The sequence below is a fragment of the Eumetopias jubatus genome, unplaced genomic scaffold (genome assembly GCF_037043125.1).
Source record: "Eumetopias jubatus isolate StellerSeaLion01/CBP00866 unplaced genomic scaffold, mEumJub1_p1.0 scaffold_17, whole genome shotgun sequence".
NCBI lineage: Eukaryota > Metazoa > Chordata > Mammalia > Carnivora > Otariidae > Eumetopias > Eumetopias jubatus.
This window is the reverse complement of record NW_028274823.1, coordinates 16,164,001-16,185,725: the sequence shown is the minus strand read 5'-3', so window position 1 is coordinate 16,185,725 and position 21,725 is coordinate 16,164,001. Positions and strand designations below refer to the sequence as shown.

Genomic DNA, 21,725 nt, shown 5'->3' with positions numbered 1-21,725 from the left:
TGTGAAGTCAGCTGTTTGTCCTATTGGGGTTCTCTTGTGTGCAAAAAAAATCTTCCTCTTGCTCCTTTTAAGACTTTTGTCTTTCTCCATGGTCATCAACGTTTTTACTATTTTATGGCTGAATGTGGTTCTTTCTGTGTTTTTTACTCCTTGGAGTTCATTGAACTATTTGGATGTGTATATTAATGTTTTTCTCAAATTCAGGAAGTTGTCAGACATTATTTCTTGAAAATTTTTTACCGCTTTCCCCTCTGCACTAGTATTCTCAGTAAATGTATGTTGTTGCTGTTAGTGGTATTCTCCATTTCTTATGGGCTTTGTTCATTTTCTTCTCTTATTCTTCAGATAGAGGAATCTCTATTTTTCTATCTTCTACTTCATTGATTTTTTTCTTCTGCTTGCTGAAATTTACTATTAGACTTCTGTCATAAACTTAAAAATTTCAATGCTTATACTTTTGAATTCTAGATTTTCTTTTTTTTGGTAATTTCTGTAGCTTTTGTTTTATATTTGATAAGACATTGTTATATTTTCCTTTACTTCTTTAAATCTGTTTTCTTTAAGACTGAACATTTATAATAGCTGCTTTGAAGTCTTTTTTGCTTCATCGGACATCTGGAGTTTCTCTAAGGCAATTCTGTTGCCTGCTTTTTTTCCCTGTATATAGGTTACTCTTTCCTGTTTCATTGCCTGCCATAATTTCCCCTGAGCACTGGACATTTTAGATAACATATTATAGTAACTCTGGATCCCAGTTTTTCCTCCTTTTCTGGAACTGTTGTAATTTTATTTATTTAGTGACTTTGCTGAACTGTTTTAGTGAAGTTGCTTTCTTCCTCCAGTGGATTCTCTGATGTTGTTCCTCAAAGGAAGCAGCCCGGGGATGCGCAAAATCATCCCTGGATGACGGTAATTTTAGCAGGGTTCTCTGACTTTTTCCTCTGACCTCTCTGGTAAGCTATCTGACTCTGCATTACAACCACATGCTAGCCACCACTAATTGCTGACTGATTGTTGTAGTATTCTCAGCAATGCTCTGGGGCATAAATTGCTCCTTAGTCTGTTTGAATTCAATTTCAACCCTTTTTCAGGGGTAGTCTTTGAGGCCAGTCTTAGAGATTCTGACCCTAGTAGGGCTCTTATTAGCTGTCTTTTTCCTGCTTTTCTCTGGTGAACTTCTCTCTATGTTTCAGCTGATTGTTCTCGCGGAGTTGCCAACTTACAACTTAATTGCTTACGATGGAAACCTCCAAAGTTTTTGAGAGTGCCCTTAGGCATGAAGTTTCCCACCTTTTGTTACAAATAAACTCAGTTCCCTTGGGAGATCTGTGGTGCTCTCTTTTTCTTAGCCTGCCTCTCCCTGGTGTGGGGTGGGGTGAGACCCTGTGCCACTACTTTGGAATTGTAGGTAGAGTTAGTAGTCTGTTCCTCCTGGAGTGATACCACTGTGTTCTGTGCAGGCAGTTGGTGGGGACGGTGGCCTTTGCTCTTCTCAGCTTGCATAGAACTTCTGTCCTATGACTGATATGGGGTGAAAATTTGTTGGCCCTCTTAGCCTGCCAGGCCTGAGTGTATAGCTTATACCCTATGAATGGGGGGCTAGATAGAGGATGAACATTCAGACCTCTCATGCTTTCTCCTGGAATAGAGCTTTTGTCACCCAGAACTGGGGGCCATGAGAAGTATTGGCTGTCTGCTGTTCCTGGTTAGATGTCAGTGGCCTGGACTAGGAGCTGAGGAATGAAGGAGCTCTCTGTTCTTAGCTTTACCCAACCGGGGGCTGAACTTCCTCCTTGCTGAACTGGTTGTGTGTGCGTGGTGGGGGAGGATGCTGTTAGGGGGAAGGATGGGACTAGACAATGTGTTAAATATCACGGACTGCTGCTGTTCTTACTGAAATTCAGTAGACTCTTTGAGTAAATATTTACTTGTTGTTGCTCTCACTAAATTTTTCTGAGAACTTAAATGTCTTTTTTTTGGTAATTTTTACCAATTATAGTTCTCTCCCTAGAGAGTTTGTGGAACTCCTTGTCTTGCTATTCTGGAAGTCAGCTCCATATTCTTTAAGCATTAATTGCTATAGGTTTTTGAGATATATACTATATATACCTTACTCACTATATGTACTGGGTTTACATTCTGATTCTTTTTTTAGTAGAGTGCTTTATTTAGGAATACTTATGAAGTATTGATTCATATTGAGTCATGCAGTTTATTATATATCAGTACATTAAGGTGAAATATAATTGTGAGCATATATTTATAGTACTTTCAGTTAAACTTCAAATAATTAAAAACATTTATATTAATTTGATGTTTCTCAAAAATGCATTGTGATTTTACACAATATGGATCTATCTCAAAAATAATCTTGAGCAAAAGAATGTACATACAAATGAATACAAGCTATATGATTCTGTTTTATAAAGTACACCAACAACAATACAAATAGAACAAATAATCCTAAAATTGGTATGGAACCACAAAAGAATCAGAACAGTGGTAATCTTTTAAAAAAATCTCAGTACTGTTTACTTAGTTGTGTTCATCTTGTGAAAATTCATTGAATTTTAGACTTATGTGCATTTTTATGTATGTTATATTTAATTTAAAACTTAATGTATTATGAGATCCATATGAATTATTAGTTTTAACTGAATACAGTTCAGAGTAAATTTATTATATTCAACTTTCTATTTCCTTTTGTATTTAAAACTGATGGTACTTTGGTCCTCTAGTTTTAAGGACACATGTTTCCTACTTATAAAAGTTCAAATATAAATTATTATAAAATCATGAACAATTATGTTTAATATTGTGTTTCCTCAAAACATTTTAAGATACTGTGAATCTCAAAATATTTTAAAAATATTGAAACTTAGAGGCCATTTATGAGTTGTTAAAAAAAATAAAGCATGTTATTTTCACAGTTCGAAGGAAAATTCTATATGCAAGTTAGACCCTTTATATAATATATATAAATCAGGGAGGTCTCTTTATCCTTTGTAATACATTTTTAAATTTTATCCTGTAGGACTATTTTGAAAGAAAGTGGGTTTGCCAGATACCTTCATTCAGCTGTTCTTATCAATGGAGCTATGCTTATTTTTGGAGGAAATACCCATAATGACACTTCCTTGAGTAACGGTGCAAAATGTTTTTCTGCCGATTTCCTGGCATATGACATAGGTATGTATCTGTTAGGATTGTACAAAGTAGAGGAAATTATCAGAAATTTGTCATGTAGAGATTCTCAAATACATTAATTGACAGCATGTGTATATGTCATTTCAGAGATAAATTCAGTGACAGATTATGAATGGAATTCTAATTTCAGCACACTAGTATAGGGCCAGGAGAACAGACATTCTAGGTTTGAGCATCCCTTTTGAAGGCTTTTGTACATTGTATCCCTAAGTGAGCACTTTATCAGTCTATTGTGTTGCCACATTAGTTTTGATAATAGGTAGATATGGAGCACTGTCAAATTATGTAAATTACAAATAGGAATGCAAGTATTTTAGTGTTAGTGGGTATGAGCAAAGATGAATTTAAATTAAACATACAAATATAGTTACTTGGTGTAGGAAGATGATAGAAATAAAGAAAGGAGTATAGAGACAGTAGAGCTAAAGAAATAAGATTTGGGGACAAAATGGAAACCCAGAACATATCTAGGAATGGAAGTAACTGAATAAGAGTATTTTCCAGAGAACCAGAAATACAGTGCACTTACACAGTTTGCTTAATTTTAATCATGCTCCCTATAGTCCTACCAATTCTAAATATTAGATGAATGTATTTTTTGAAATACTAAATTTAGCTACCCAGTGGACCTTTATAGTGAAAATATTTCTTCTCTTTGTGTCATTTTATAGATGAAGCCTACATGATATTTAAAATATATTTAACTGTAGTTCAGAGCACTTTTAATTGATCGTGTAAAGTAATATGCCAATTTTAAGCTATTATGAAACTTCCTGATAAATAAAAACAAAAGAAACCAGAGAATAACACATTTAATGGATTGAAGAGGTATACTTTTGCTCTTAAACATCATAAAGGCACATAGTCTACTTTGAAAAATTATTTCAAGTGGTGGCATATAAAGAAAATTATTCCTATTAATAAGAACTTTGGTTTTTATACTGTTATACATTTGGAAGGAAATTCCTAGTGATAACATTAAGCATACTTTTTGAGTCTAAACTATGAGTATCTGTCTGTGATTAATCACTATAAAGAATCCACTGCCTTTAGGATTTTTAGATACTAATTAATTAAATCTTTGCCTTTTTGGACTAATAATTTGAAGTGATAACTCATTATCAAAATTGGATTGTCTTGGCTTATAAATTAGTGCTGAGATCCTGAAAAATGGGTTAAATGACATACTGAATCTAGGCTCCTTTTTGTGATCTGTCATTGCCGGGCTGGGGGCTGTCAACATACTTTTTTGGCTGTTGTGATGAGACAGTAAGCTTACTTCTCTGGAGGTAGATGAAAGGATTTTGTTTTGTTTTGCTTTTCTTTTATGAATAAAAATCCTAGAAAAGTGTAGAATTTGTTGTTATTGTTAAAAATCTATGAAGTGAGATTTTGAACTTTTTCAGAAGATTCTTCAAGGAGTTTCCATCTACTCTCTATACTTTAATGAAGAAGTTAATGTTGAGCTATTTCGTAGCTAACATATTGGGAAATTATTTTTATTCCTTCCATATTGTTCAAGATTATTAGAGTTTATATATCAAAAAAGCTTACCCACATGAAAACTATTTGAGGTATTAGTTTGAGTGAGAGAGAGATCAGATTATCATTATTCTAATTACTATTTGTTAAGTGTGTCTAAGGATTAGATAGTATACTAAGGGCTTTTTACACAATATCTTAACCTCTCTAATAGTTTGGTAACAAGGTGTTAATAGACTCATTTCCAGAATATTAAGCCCCAAACCATGCAGGCCGTACCTGGCCGTACATCTAGCTTTTGTAACTCCTAAAACTTGTAGTAGTCTTTCCACTTGAGTACCACATGCTGCTGTTTGGTTGGGTCCATTTTATGTTCTTAATTTTGCAACAAATTATCAGACACTTATTATTTCATAATGTTTCTTAATGCTGTGGAAAGATAGAAGCAAATATCAGTTTCATTTTTCAAGCAAATTGTTCAGATGGGAGAAAGAATAACATTTTAAACAGTTTTATACTTTAACATAACATTAACAATTAACAACAAAACATTAACAATATTAACAAAAACATAAAGCAACCATATAATTCAACCTAGGATAAAAGTGTTCTGTTTTATCTCATTTGATTATTTTTGTGCAGTTCCCAATAAAGCTTTCCCCCCAAATCTGTTTTTATTCTCTTGAGTTTGTGGCATCAAATGTTGGAATATTTTCCTGGGAAAAGTATTTTTATATTTCAGAAAATGTCTTCCAAAATAATTGTTTTCCTTATGGAGTATATTTTTTGGGAATAAAACACAACCATTACATAATGAACCAACTGGAAAATAGGTCTCTTTTGAAAAAAAGGTCATCTTGCTAATTTTTCTCTTTAGTACATTACCCTTGGACTTTTATGGCATATTTAACTTGAGTGCACCTGAGGAGTTAGCTGATTGCTTTGTGTTTTATGATGTTTAAATAAATAGGAATATTTGTGTTAATACTAATTTTTCATTGCTCTAAAAAGTACTATTTCAATCTTACTGCCATAGTAAATTTTACATAGTAAATATTTTTAATCTTTGAGGATATAACCTTGCCTTCACAGTTCTCATTGTTATAGATGATAGATGTGGAAGGCACATGCCAGTGATTTTTTAACATGGCTGTACCTTGGCAACATCTTTGAAGGTTGTAGGAAAAAAACTTAGGTCTATATAAACTGATTCTCTTAGATTAAGCACTGGGCATATATATTCTAAAAAAGAAACTCAAGTGCTATTGGTAATAGACCCAGGGCTGGTGAATGAGACTGAATCAACTATAACATATAGAATGATATATTATGTAATGTTCTTGTCTGTAAATCTAGCTTGAAATCAGATAACTTTGTTATTTTTTTTGTTATTATTGTTAGTGGTATTATTATTGCTTTCAGAAAGCCTCCATATTCAAGATTGGAATGATCTTTGGGGTAAAGATAACCTTCTGCTAAAGATGTAATGGAATAACTTGCCTCATGTTCATCTCATGTTATTAGACATTTATACTTTGAAACTATTTGGCTGTGCGAAGTACACATTGTCATAAAAGTTAGTTTTCTAGCGTTAGAAGGAGAAAAGGTATCAGGTAGTTTCTTTGTTTTTCATATCTCTAGTGTCACTAGGTAGTTTGAGGATTTCAACATTTATAAATGAGAGATTATCATGAATTGAAACATACCTTAAGATTGAACTGAATTTTGAGACAATATTTCAGAATCATCTAATTAAGAGCTATTACAAGAATTTTTGGTAGGCCTAACGTAGAATTATAAGGCTTTTAATTACAAATGGTAGTCGTTACTCTCCAGTAAGAAAATTTGCCCAGTGGTTAAGAGGATGTATAGAATTCTGAACAAACTGATTAGGAGGATGTATAGGATTCTGAACAAGATGAAGGACAATTCAGAGATACACTGACCATATATTTTTTTCTTCCAAAAGATAGTAGAAACATGAAAATGTGATTTCCTGAGTTAGAGTAGGGGGTATGATTTATATTAGAAATACATCTTGCAGAAAGCAGATATATTGAAACTGAAGCTGAAACTTCAAATCAGATCAAAATAATTTTTTAAAATTTATTTTTTTCAATATTTATTTATTTGAGAGAGAGAGAGAGCGTACTCAAGCAGGAGAAAGAGCAAAGGAAGAGACTCTCAAGCAGACCCGCCTCCCCTGAGCGTGGAGCCCCACATGAGGCTCAACTGCAGGACCCTGAGATCATGACCTGAGTTGAAATCAAGAATTGGATACTTAACCAACTGAGCCACCCAGGCACCCCTATTTTATTATTTTTAAGTGAGCTCTACTTCCAATGTGGAGTTTGAACTCACAACCCCGAGATCAAGAGTTGTGTGCTCTACCAAGTGAGCAAGCCAGGTGCTCTAATAATAACAGTTTTTAAAATAAATTTCTTGAATATGACAGTTTTACTTATGATGTTAATTTCTTGGTAGGTGATTATTTAAAAACAAACTCGGTAAACAAAGCTTAAAAGTAATTTCATATTTTGAGAAGTAATATTATTTTAATTGGTAATGTGTAATAATATATATAGTTAACCACACAGTTAAAACACAGTGAAGTCGTAGTTCACTATACCATTAAAAATCACTTGACTAGTTTATGAAGCATAGCATGCATGTTTTTGTACACCCCCATAGCGTGTGTGTGTGTGTGTATACAATGGATACAATTTTATAAGGTATGTAATTTCATTAAAAATCATATTTAAATTAAAACATCTAATTATTTAATTTTTTGAACACTCCAGCAAAATTATAAAATTTCCAACTTACTTACTGTTATGTTTATAATTATTTTCGTTTTCTGGAGGTTATTTTATTCCTTTCTTTGTTGATCAGTATTTCTCTATGCCCTTTGTTAAATTCTTAGGGTTCTTCCCTGGTGAAAGCAGCACCCCTTGTCTGGTCACCTGAAAGAACCTGTTTGTTTCTCTTTGTCATCAGAAAAACTCTTAAAATTATTCACACACATTTTTTCACTGCGTTTAGCCAGCTACTGTTTTTAGCTTTACTCTAATTTTTGCTCAAGGGGTTCTTTCTAAAATATACTATTATATAGAAGAAATAGTAGTTTCTTCTTTTTAAAAAAGAAGCCAATAAGTAAAGGAAAAAGTGACGTTTCATTTTGAGAAAAGAGAGAACTAGTATTTGTCAAATGTTTCCTGTGGTGCTTGGCACTTAACACGTGCTTTATGATACAATGCCTCATAACCTCTAATAACACCTATCTAGCATGTATTATTATATTTATTTATACGGGAAGAAACTGATTTAGCATGGTTAAACCCAAAGTCACATAGGTCATAAGATGGTATATTTAGAATTTGAACCCAAGCCTAAGTTCAGATTTTTTTTTTGATTCTACCACTACACTATGATAATGATTTTTTCCCTGATTTAACAGGAAAAATTTTTGAATGATCTTTAATTGGGGAAAGGGCATATAATATTTGTTAATGTAGCAAGCCACTCAAGAAAATTAGCTTTATTAGTAGATTTAGAGTTAATCAGATTTTTAAGGTATCTTTGAATTTTATTGTGCCTCCCCTCTCCCACAAATTAATCAGAAAATACTGATCTCAAGATAGAAGATCAAGGAGAAAGAATAATGAACAATAAATCTCTCTTTCTCTTAACAAATCTACTAGCATTTTGAGAGATTGTTTTGAATGCAAAAAATGCTGAATATAGATTCTTGTAATAAAATGTAAAACTGAAAGAAAAATTTTCAAATGTCGTAACAAAACCGCAGGGGAAGAAGGCAGGGGAAGGCAGTCATGAATATAGAATAAAAAATTTAAAATAAATTATTAGGAAATAGAACTCAACAATGTTTCAAAAATATAATAAACTATGAGCAAGTAGGAGTTATTCTAGGAACTCATGTATGATTCATTATCAAGGAATCTATAAATATCATTTTTACATCAAGACTATGTACAGAAGCCGACAGGAAATATCATTGTATGTTAAAACTATAAAATCATTTCAATTAAGATTGAGAATTGAATAGTGATACACACTTTTCCTGGCAGAGAGTAAGAAACTAAATAAATATTCATTGAATATCAGGGGACAAAATCCTGAGTGGAACTGTGGTTAGATAACCTAGGAAAAGTGTGCACCTTTTTACATTAGTAGGAGAAGGTTTGGCCTAGTGGGGAATAAACCCAGTGAAGCACCATCACTTAAGGGGCAGGTAGAAAAACATTTTGGCAACATCCAGAAATTTGGTTTTCTTTTACAAAATGTATAAATCATTAATAGAAGTTTTTCTTTATATCCCCCATTTTGAGTCATATATTTACAATCTGTGTGTTCTTTCTAGTAATATGAATACTGACTTTTGAACTTGCATTTCAAGTAGATTATTAAAAAGATCTTTAAAATTTGTCCTTAAAGTAGCACAGATACATATTTTCATGAAAAATATGAATATTTATAGAAAAATTAGCCAATGAGTATGCATTTTCAACCTGCACTATTTTATGCATCATTGATAAAATAAACCAGTCTCTAAATTTCAGTGTAAGTTCTTAATGTAATTATGTGGCCCTTCATAGGGTGATAGTTCCGGCAGCACAGTATTCTGACGGCTGAAATTTGGGTTTGAGATAATGGTAACTCTAATTTCTTGATCTTATGTGTATTGAGTGTACGGTTTGTAAATTAATATTTAGTACCTTGCAGTGTAAGTGTTTTTTAAAATGAATATTTCAGAGAGTATATTTTAGTTTGGTCATTAGTCCTGTGTGGTTTTTCTGTTGTCATGGAATGGTATTTTTGTCAGTTTTCATGATGTCAGTAGGCCATGTGGGTTTTGCTCTCATTTGTGTAGCCTTGAACTGTTTGTTAAGTGATAATGACTTGAGTGCTCTGGAAATACATTGTCTTCTTGGCAAGAAATACAATTATAGATTGTAGTCAGATTAATAATATAACAGACTTTGTAATGTAAGAATGGGAAGAGACTATATGTAAATATATTAATTTAATATTGAGCTTTAAGGCATTTGATAACTTCTACATGTTATAGGAAAACCAATCTGTGTTTTATAATGAATCATGATCAAGAATGTGAAAATTCAGCAACAGGATTTATCTAGCCCAACCTTCTGTTTATAGTTATTGAAGAAATTGGAAGGGATAAATAGAAAGCCTATTTGTAACAACTGCTCTTATCGTTTTCTTTTCTAATTCTGTTGAAAAATCCTGGGATGTTGGGCAAATATCAGCAAGCATCAAAAAGTGTTTATATCTGCAAAAGTTGCTTACCTCCACAAGCTTTTCATAAGCTTGCAAGTTAAATTCTGTTCTTCCTAAACAGTTTTTTTTTAATTTTATTGATTTATTTGAGAGAGAGAGAGCACGAGAGTGGGGAGGGGCAGAGGGAGAAGGAGAAGCAGACTCCCCACTGAGCAGGGAGCCCGACACGGGGCTTAATCCCAGGACCCTGGGATCATGACCTGAGCCAAAGGCAAATGCTTAACCAACTGAGCCACCCAGGCATCCCGTTTTCTAAGCAATTTTATGAATGAAAACAATTTGCCAGCAATTTTAAGAAACTGCAGAGGAAACTCACAGTTATTGTATTGTATCGGTCAGTACAGGTTAGATTATACTGTGGCAGCAAACAGTCCTGCCACAGCCTGAGTTCTCTGGAAAGCAAATTCTGAGACAGAGTTTAGTGTTTGGGGTACTAATTGGTGTATGTGCTGCCGAAGTGAGCACACAGTGTTTGGGGTACTAACTGGGTCATTGGGATAAATAGCTGTGATGAGGAGGTGGAAGAAGCGGCATTGGTCAGAGGGAAAAGTCAAGTAGACTTTAAGAGCTGCAGCCAATCCCAAGGGAACTCTGTAGTTGAAATGTCCATCAGAATTATCCTTTGTTAGGATGAAACAGCCAGGCCTTGATTAGTCATTGTGTGAGAGTCACTCCTAGGAGGGTAGGAACTTGGATGAGGAAGCTCTGTGTATGTAGCTAAAGCAGTCTCCACAGGGGCTGGTAGCTGAATGATGTTAGGTGACAGCAATCCTAGCCGCAGTGGCAACAGGTTCTTTCTGAAGGTGTATTTAGGCAGTGCATGTCCATGTTCATCACAATTCATTCTTTGAACTATTCAGTCCACTTCGAATACATTTGTCAAGAGCTCCTCTAGGATTCCAGTGACCCATTCTTCCTGGGGAAGACCTAGATTATTCCTTTGGCTTCTGCAGCTGATCTCAGGCCTACAACTGATCAACTGATATTCATCATGTCTCCTCCCCCCCCCCCCCCCCGCATTATTCTTTCTAAAGAATAGAGGTTCTCAGTTGGAACCTCTTCTGATCTCTGTGACTTACCTGGTAGCATGACCCAGACCCTTACCCTTAGGTGTTTGAGCCCCTGGTCATCATGTACCTCCTGCTCTGGGTATTGAACTTGCCCATTTACCATTATCCTTGGCAAGAGGATACCAAGGGACACCTAAGTGGATCATCTGTGTACCAAACATATTCCGCTGCCCTTATTTTGTAAGAGCAGTCCTACCTCCCTTTGATGGTCAGGGCCACTTATCCCTGCCAAGATGGTGAGTCCTCTTTTGCTTGCTTTCTGGTACTTTGACAGAAGGAGCCTGAGGTGCCTAAGTGGAAGCTATTCTCTACCTTGGGAACTAAGCTAACTCTCGCTTATAGTTCAGTGGGACATTGCTATGGCCCCTGCCAGAGTATTTCTCCTTTGGGGAATAAGATCTCTAATCCTGCAGAGCCCAGATTTCTGGGATAAGAAGCACAAATTACTCAACTGTATCACTGAAAGTGAGGCCACTAAGAGTGGCTTTTATTCCTTGGTTCCTGGACTTTTATATTCTTCCTATTGGGGACAGAGCACCATTTAAAGTTGCTAAATTCCAAGGTGTATCCTGCATCCTGGTGTTTCATTTGTGGCTATCGAAAGATCTGTCACATTGTGTGTTACAGGATCCAGTGGATCCCATGGTTATGGGCTCATTCCTGTACTTCATTTGCTGTAGTGTGTCTTCTGATTACATAGGATCCTGTGCTGCTTGATCAAACACTTCATAATTTCTAAGGCAGTCATACTGGTTAAGACCCTGTGGTTGGGAAAATCAAACTGATACTCAGAGTATGTATCTATTCTTGTCCTAATGAATTGTTGGTCAAATTAGAGTGGAAGGGGCCCAATTGTAGTCAGCTTGCCACCAAGTGTATATTTGGTGGCCTTGGGGAATAGTTTTATCAAGGGACCAGAGTTGATATCTAGCTAACAGGCTGGACAATTGCCAGTAACAGTAGCTAGATTGGCTTTGTTCATAGGAGCCCCTGCTACTGCATTCCTAGATGACTTCCATCTCTCTCTCATGGCTAGTTTGTTCATGTTCTCATTGTGCTAGCACTGGGGTGTCCTATAATAGAGGCTTAACTGATATTAGCTGTTTTAGTCATTTGTTTGCTTGTTTACTGTCTCTTCCATGTTAGATGTGCTCTGATGCCTTTAACTTGTGTCACAAAGATCTTTATATTTTGTGCTCATTCAAATACACCCATCCACATGTCTCTACCCCAGGCCCTCCTTGTTTCTGATCTTCCAATATTTCTGTATAGCTGTAAGATGACAGGTGCTGTGCAACAGAGTTAGGTAACCTGGGGTCTGAGCTACCTGTTCATGTAGATTGCTTGTGTATTATTTGATCTTGGGTGCCACTTCCATTTTATGTTCTTAGGATTCTTGGTAACAGAACCAGCTCATGATGTAAAACTCTGAACACATGGTCAGTTTTTAACCCAGGGTCTCTGTCTCTGCCAGGGCCCAATAACATGGCAGGAATAGAGTATAAAATTTTCCACTGCAGATGGGATGGGCTTTGACATGTGTATGGGGTCGGCATTGGGATTCTTTCACTGGGACTTTCTGTATATTTCATGTGCTACTTTTTCCAACAGTGCCACCACCAATAGCTATAATTCTACTGGGTCATGCAGCCCTAAATGCAAAGCTGCTTACAAGTGTAACCCGAACCTATAGCAGAGCTATTCCCTACCCTGGCATGTACTCACAGCTGGCAGCCTTTCATGTTGTTCAGTATGTGGGCTGGAGCAGTATTCCCAGGACTGAAATAAGCTACCTTCAGAATCCAAAGAGACCTACAGGATGGTTTGCTTTCTGCTTTTCATGGGTGTCGCAAGATGTGATAATTGGTCTTTCAATTCAGATGAGCTGTCTGAGAATGTTCTTGACCACTGGATCCCTAAATATTTTACTAATATGAAATCTGAATCTTTCTAGGTTTTATCTTCCACTCTTTGAAGCATATATGTCTTAACAAGACCTCCGTCTCATAAGCCATTCTTACTAATCTGGCACAGTTGGAATGATGTCATTAATGTAGTGGAACAATGTAATGTTCTGCAGGATGTCCAATGGGACTAAATGTGTCCTATGTTATGACAAAAGGAGGGAGGGTTAATATGATCCTGAGGCAAAATTGTGAATGTATACTATTTTCTATTCCATATGAAAGCAAACTGTTTTTGATCCTCTTTTCTGAAAGGGTTAGGAAAAAACACATTTGCCAAAAATGGTCATGTTACTCTGCTTTAACAAAGATTTTGTATAGTGACTGCAATTTGAGCTATTACTTGGTAGTAGGCTAGTAGGCTCTTGTCATCCTCCAGGCTTTGTTTAGTTTGCAGGACCCAGACTGGTGATTTAAAAGGAGATTTGATGGGGTCCATCATCCCTGCATTCTTTAGATTCTTTAGGGTCATACTAATTCCTGCCACCCACACCCTCTGGAATGCAACATTTGTTTAAAATTTAATATATTATCCAGGGGGTAGTTGTTTCAAAACTTTCCACTTGATCTTTTCCACTGTGATAGCCAAGGACCCAATTGTTGTGCCATTTGCCAGAAACATCCAGAGCATGACCACTGCATAGGTCTGCAGACTCAGTGGCTCATTTTGAACAGGACGCTGGCCAGGATGTCATTAATTACCTCATTGCCATATATCCCTCCTATAAAGAGAGGCCATGATGACACTTTATATCTGTGGGTGTCAGTGCTAACTCAGACCTGTGTCTAACTGTACTTGAAATGTTTTTGCTGCTTTTCCCCTAGGTTAGAGTTATGCAATTAAATGACCACGGGTGACTTTGATAAAGAAATAGGGGAATTATTACCATGTATACTTACTGTGGTATTACAGGGTCATTCCTCCAAGGCATCAGAATTTTAAATATATCAAATATGGACTTCAGAAATGGCTCAATTCTAGAAATTGAGCAATAAATTGTGACTTTTTATTGTACCATCAGCCTCCTGGTCATCCATCCTTGATTTCTTCTGATGATATAAGTTAGGTACTAGTGCCCTTGTTGGCTGCCTGTTTTGCTTCTAGGGATGCTGTGGTCTGTTAAACATCTCTATAATTTTTAATAGGCTAGTCTCCTTGACTAACACTCCAGGCTTGCTGCATATTATAAATCTTGCCCACTACTTGGATTGGATTCTGATGGTTAAGTGTCACCAGTTGGGCTGTATTGTCCTATTGTCTCTGTCATTGAGCTCAGTTCTGTTATGATTTCTCCTTCCATCACCTTTGGCCTGTGGAGGAGAGCCAGCAAATTCTTACTGATTCTAGTGCCCCCTTCTCTCTCCCATTCTTCATGGCTTTGGTAAATGGCATACCCTCTGGCCCTTTCCACAGATATAATGAATGACCTGGTAGGTTTTCTGGTGTTACATTAGTATATCCACTCCAGACTGCCCTTATTTCTAGATTTTTTATCCCTGCCTTTATTCTTTGCTATGGCAGTTCTAGCATTTTGACTTTACTTAACAAGGGCTGTATTTTTTATGTTTTTAGGGGTCTTCTTTTTCTTTTTTAGCTTTATTGAGGTATAACTGACAAATAAAATTATAAGATATATGACATGTAGGGGTGCCTGGGTGGCTCAGTCATTATTAAGCGTCTGCCTTCAGCTCAGGTCATGATCCCAGGGTCCTGGGATGGAGTCCCGAATGGGGCTGCCTGATCAGCAGGGAGTCTGCTTCTCCCTCTCCCACTTCCCCTGCTTGTGTTCCCTCTCTTGCTGGGTCTCTCTCTGTCAAATAAATAAATAAAATCTTTTTTAAAAAAAGATACATAACATGTACATTGTGATGATTTGATATATGTATACATTGTGATAGGATTCCCCCAGTATAGTTAATGCATCCATAAGATCACATATTTTTCCTTTTTTTAATTTGATGTTCTTTCTAGATTAAGTTCTACTCTTTCAGCAAATTTCAATTATATAATACTGTGTTATCAACTATAGATGTTATACATTAAATCTTCATGCCTGGTTCATTTTATAACTGAAAGTTTGTATCCTTTTGCCAACCTCTCCTTATTTCCCCTATTCTCAGTCCCTGGCAAACATTTTTTTAAACTGTTTCTATTGAGCTTGACTTATTTTTTTTTTTTTTGATTCCACATATAAAGACAAATACTGTGTAGTATTTATCTTTATTTATGTGACTTATTTCACTTAGTGTAATACCCCCAAGGTCCATCTGTGTTTTCTTAAGTGGCAGGATTTCTTTCTTACGGCTGAATAATATTCCATTGTGTATGTATATGTATATGTATACACACACACATATATACACATATACAAATATATATAATACATATACATATATATGTAGATATGTCACATCTTCTTTATCCATTCATCCATTGACGAACACTTTGGCTGTTTCCATACCTTGGCTTCTATGAATAATGCTGCAGTGAACATGGGAGTGCAGGTATCTCTTTGATATCCTGTTTTCATTTTCTTTGGGTATATACCCAGAAGTGGGATTGCTGGATCATATATGGTAGTTTGATTTTTAATATTTTGAGGAACCTTCCTGTTTGAGGGACAGTGACTGAACTAATTTACATCCCCACCAACAGTGCACAGGGTTCCCTTTCCTTCATGTCCTTACCTACACATGGTATCTCTTGTCTTTTTGATGGTAGCCATTCTAAAATGTGTGAGGTGAGGTGATAGCTTATTGTGGTTTTGATTTGCTTTTCCCTGATAACTAGTGATATTGAACACCTTTTTTGTTTTATTTATTTATTTATCTATCTATTTATTTATTTATTTATTTGACAGAGAGCGAGCGAGAGAGAGAACACAAGTAGGGAGTCCTTGCTAAGCAGAGAGCCTAATGCAGGGCTTGATCCCAGGATACTGGGATCATGACCTGAGCTGAATCAGACACTTAACCGACTGAGCCTCCCAGGTGCCCCTGAATACCTTTTCTTGTACCTGTTGGCCATTTGGATGTCTTCTTTAGAAAAATACCTGTTCATTTCCTCTATCCATTTTTTAATTGGATTATTTTTTTATTTTGTTTTGTTTTTGCTGCTGAGTTGTGTCAATTCTTTATATTTTTGTGTATTAACCCCTTATCAGATATATGATTTGCAGATATTTTCTACCATTCTGTAGGTTGCCTTTTCATTTTGTTGATTGTTCCCTTTGCTGTAAATGGAAGTCATTTTAATAGTGAGCTCACACCATCTCCTGGTGTCCTTGTCAGGGCATAAATCCTGCATCTTGGGAGAGTGCTTTTAAGTCAATAAACTCTCCTTAATCCAGTATAAGGTCTGGCGCCCCTTAGATCAATCTCCCCTTATTATCTAGTATAATCTGTACTCCCCCAACTTCTGCCAGTATTTGCTCTCTAGGTCTTACAGGATCCCAGGACCCTGGAATCATGACTTGAGCTGAAGGCAGATGCTTAACCAACTGAGCCACCCAGGCGCCCTATTTATTTTATTTTTTAAAAAGATTTTATTTATTTGAGAGTGAGAGAGAGAGTGGGGTGAGGGACAGAGGGTGAGAATTTCAAGCAGACTCCTTGCTGAGTTTAAAGCAGGGCTCGATCCCACAATCCCAAGATCACGGCCTGAGTCGAGATCAAGAGTTGGACACTTAGTCAACTGAGCCACCCAGGCACCCCTCATTATCTTTTTTCTAGAGTTCAGTGGGGCTAAGCAGTAGATATGCAATTTTAGCGTATCAGTAGTTACTGTTATCAAACATCTGATACTTCACACCTGCTAGAATATTCCCATTTGGCATACATTCCTAATTTACCACTGGTATAAGTTTTAATAGTTGATGACATCTTGTGCCAGGGTTTTCTGTGTTATACCTACCATCAATGTTAGGTTCTTCATTGCTAGCTTAGTAGTATGTGATTCAGCTCACAAACTTCATCTTATTTCCTGTTTTCCTTGTATCACTCCTGGTACCAGCTATCATAGTTTGGGTTCTCATGGAAGTAGACTCTGAGATAGAGTTTAGTGTTTATGATGTTTATTGAGAGTACCCTTAAGATCAATGCCTTTGGAAGAGGTAGGGGGAGAAAGCAGGATTTGACAAAAGGAGAAGTTGAGTTGTGATGCTGGATAGATAACCTTAGTCAACCACACAAGGATCTCTGGAGTTAAAATGGTTGGTATGCTGGGATGAAGTGACAGGACCTTTAAAACCCCACGTTGATCAGCAGTTGTATGTGGGTCATCCTTAAAAAGTTGTGGCCTTGGTGAAGTGGCCCAAAGATACTGAGGAACTTGCTGAAGTAATTTGCAGCTGATGATTGCTCACCGACACCTCTCCCAGCAACAGAGACAACAGTTCCTTCCTTGAATGAGGTCTGGGTAGCACATATCCATGTCCACTGTAAATCTCCAAGTTTCAGAGGATTAATGCCAATTAAAGTTAATTTCTCACTCATGCTACATGTTTAATGTTGGAGGCAAGGCAGATTAGCTTATTGTCATCACTTAGGGACCCAGGACGAATTGAATTGTCTTTCATTGGTAATTCAGTGGTTCCATCTAGAAATACAAGTGTCACTTTAACTTGCATTTTGTTGGCAGAAACAAGTCATATTGGGGGCCCCTGGGTGGCTCAGATGGTTAAGTATCTGCCTTCGGCTCATGTCATGATCCCAGGTTTCTGGGATCGAGCCCTACATCAGGCTTCCTGCTTGGCGGGGAGCCTGCTTCTCCCTCTCCCTCTGCTGTTCCCTCTGCTTGTGCTCTCTCGCTCTGTCATATAAATAAAGTCTTTAAAAAAAAAGAGAGAAAAAAAGAAACAAGTCATATTATCACATCCAACCTCTAGGAAGTGTGGGAGTTTAATTTTACCACGGGCTTGAAGGAAGAGAACTGGAATATCTGTTAAATAACACCAATATATATATAACAAATGTTGTTTGTAATTCTTTGTAAACTTTTAGTGTAATTGAAGGTGATATCTTGCAGGTAGTAATAAAGCCTTCACCTCCTACCACCACATATGTTAAAAGGCAACCAACTTCTACAAGTAGAATTGTGTTGTATTATTATTGGTCTGAATTAATTATTCTCATGTATAATTAAAATATTAATAGTGTACTGTACTGTTTCTCTGCAGGGACTTGTGTACTTTAAAAATATATATATATTTTTTTTTACTTTCATGACATTACTGTTTATGTTGAAAAGGATATTTTGATGATATAGTGAGGCAGTATAATGTAGTAATTAAGAAGATCTGGTTCTGAATGTGGATTCCACCATTTAATGACTTTAAGGAAGTTATTAAACCTCTAAATACTGTTTCCTTATCTATAACATGGTAACAAAAATATTTACTCCTCAAAGCTGTTTTCAGAATTAAATACTACATAGCATTGATGAGGAATTAGCATATTGTTTTTATTAGGTAAAAGGTTATGACAACTTATCTTAGGAAATTTTACCCATTTAAAAAGACTATGAAGGTTTTATGTATTCTTCAGTTAATTTTATATAATATAGTAATTTAAAAAAACATTTAACTCTTAGAAGCAACTATGTGCTTTCCTTTTCTTGGAGGGAGACTCCCATAGCACTCTTTATATATATCTCTCTTAATACTTATCACATTCTATTGTTATTCCTTCAGGACAGGAATTCAATCTCATTCAATTTTATATCCATAATGTTGTTGTGTCATTGGATCTTCATTACATCTAATTTGAATTAAATAGTGACATCCTTTTTCCTCAGTCTTATCTAAATCTGTTAACCCAAATTTCACATATTTTTTCCTATTCTTAGTTAAGAGCAGTTGATGAATTCTCAGTCTTCCTTTCTTTAGATTAAAACACCCAAGTTAATGTTTTAGTTTTGGTTCTGTTTTTCAAGATTCACTATTATGAAAAAAAAATGTTTTGGAGAACATTCAGAAGACAACTCCCTGATCTTTAGCACTGTTACTAAATTGAGATGTTCAGTTTTTATTTTTTTTTAAAGATTTTATTTATTTGAGAGAGTGAGAGAGAGAGAGAGAGTGCGGGAGCGAGCACAAGCAGGGGGGGAGCAGCAGAGGGAGAGGGAGAAGCAGGCTCCCCACTGAGCAAGGAGCCTGATGCAGGACTCGATCCCAGGACCCGGGGATCATGACCTGAGCCAAAGGCAGATGCTTAACTGACTAAGCCACCCAGGTGCTCCTGAGATGTTCACTTTTTAAATGTGCAAACAACTATGACCTTAATAGGAATAAACTCAATGGATAAATCTGGGAACCCTGTGCTTTTGAGTTTATGAGACTTGCTTACTTATGTTAGCTGTGTGATTTGATCAGTAGATATGTGGTCTGATCAGTTAAATGCCACTGTTTCACTGTATGGATGACACACTCCCACTATTCTTTCCATTTCTTTGGGAGTTGAGTTGGAGTTGTTTATCTCTCATGTGCTTTTATTTATTTATTTATTTAGAGTTTTCAAGTATTTCTGAAAATGGGGTGTGCTTGTGGGTCTGAAACAGAAAGTTTTATTAAAAACCTATACAATTAGCTGTTAAATCCCTAAATCCCCTTCTTCAACTTGTGCTGGAAGACAGAGGTTTACTCTCTGTGAATGTTGATCCAGGTACCTGAACATGGTTGAGGGTGTCAGTACAATTTTGGAAACAGTGGGATTAGGTGAAAGTATACATACTTATGAATGAAACCTCTAGCTTTTTTCTTCTACTTAGGTCCAGAATACTCTTACCCAGGTTTATAGCTTCTAGGCAGGAGATTGGAGGACTTACCTCAAAGAATCTGACCATCTCAAGAAAAGGTGTGTGCAAAAACTAACATTTGGAGGTCTTCAACTAAAATGGTCCCAACTGATCAAAATCCTCACACTGCTATATAGTATATATGAAAGTTATTAAGAGAATAAATCTTAAGATTTTATAACAAGGAAAAAAACCATTTTTTTTCTTTTTTTCCTTTTGGTGTTAAGTAAACTAATTGTGTTTAATCATTTCACTAAATATATATATATGTGTTTGTGTATATATATACATATATATATACATATATATATGTCAAGTCATGTTGTACACTTTAAACTTCTACAGTGTTGTATATCAGTTATATTTCAAAAAACAAAGTATTCCAACAGTCAACAACATATTTTGGCCAAGCACAGAATTTCTAAACAGTTTTGTTGTTCTTCACTCTTAAATTGGAAAGGGCAACTAGTTATCATAGACATTCGCAAAAAAGTCACTAAATCTGATGAAAATATCAAACAAATAGGGAAAAATAAGAAACCAAAGGAAATTGAGGTAATACTGGAAGAAGATTATAACTTCAATCTTTATGGACAGAAGATGTTACATTTATGAAGTAAAAATGTGACTTTTAAAAAATAGATCATTCAGAAAACAAAAAAATGGGGCTTTTGAAATTAAAATTAAGATAACAAATTAATAGATTTTAAGATAAAATGAAGAATATGTTCCAAAAGTATTATGAACAAAGGGCAGATGTAAAATAGGATAAAAGGTATGAAATTTAGATGATTATTCCAGAAAATTTGCTGTCTGAGTAATAGGGGTGGCCAAAATAAAGAACAGAAAATTTTAGATGAGGAAGAAATTATCAAATGAATAATTCAAGAAAAACATCTGGGCTCGAAGTATATGAATTTTCAGAATAAAAGATTTCACTAAGCCCCAGAAAAGACTCACAGCAAAATCCATCATGAAAAGTGGAGATAGAAAGAAGACCCCAAGAGCTTATATACAGAGAACAGAAGTAGGACCTTGCAAAAGCAAAACCAGAAGCCAGAAGATTGGAGAGTAATACCTTCAATATCTGAAAATGTTTTCAAAGTTAGAGTTCTAAGCCCGATCAAATAATCATATAAAGTGGAACAGTCACTTTCAGAATTGCAACTTCTCAAAAATTTACTTCTAAGGTACATTCTCTCTGGCAGCTACAGAATTATGTCTCCTACCGATATATTTGATTACATAAACAAATACAAATTGATAAAAATTAAAATCCAAGAAATAGAGTAAATAGTAGAGAGGAGATGTGCAGAGAATCCTTAGGATGCTGCAGCAGGTCTAGAGACAAGTTTGTATTGCAGAAGAAAGATGGAGATTTGGTCGGATGTCTTCAAGAAGTAAATGAAACTGCTGGATAGCTTGATATGTTAGAAAATACTGTGAAAGGTGTATACATTTGGTAAAGAGTCAGGGATGAATTAGCAGCTGCTCTGCTAATGCTTATGCAAAAAAAATGATTTGCTGGGAAAATAAAAATTTGTTCAAGGATAAAATGAATTATAATATGCTATGTGGCTCATCTGTATATAGAATAATATATAGTAAATACTGAATATTGGCCTAAACAAAATTATAAGTACATGAAGAGGATGGAAGGAAGGGAATTATGTGTGTGTATGTCTGCATAAGAGTTAAATCTTCATCTTTTAAAGAGAAAGTCAGAGATGATATCTGAAACTAAGAACTAAGTATGCCATTTACCATAAGGAGATAAATACAAAAACAAGCTTCTTCTGGTTTTTTATTTTAGAATTCAAAGTGCTTACCTCTGTGATTCAGGAGTAAGCATTGGGATGATAGGGAGCAGCAGAGTTTTTTTGTGATAAA

General features: G+C 35.7%; 1 protein-coding gene across 1 annotated transcript in view; it reads left to right on the top strand.

Moving 5' to 3' along the window:
• Positions 1 to 21,725, top strand: part of ATRNL1 (attractin like 1) — an 867,795-nt gene that overhangs the window by 135,770 nt on the left and 710,300 nt on the right. The window contains exon 10 of the mRNA XM_028121803.2: positions 3,035 to 3,189. Coding sequence (XP_027977604.1) covers positions 3,035 to 3,189 — 155 coding nt within the window. The remainder of the gene's footprint in view (positions 1 to 3,034; positions 3,190 to 21,725) is intronic.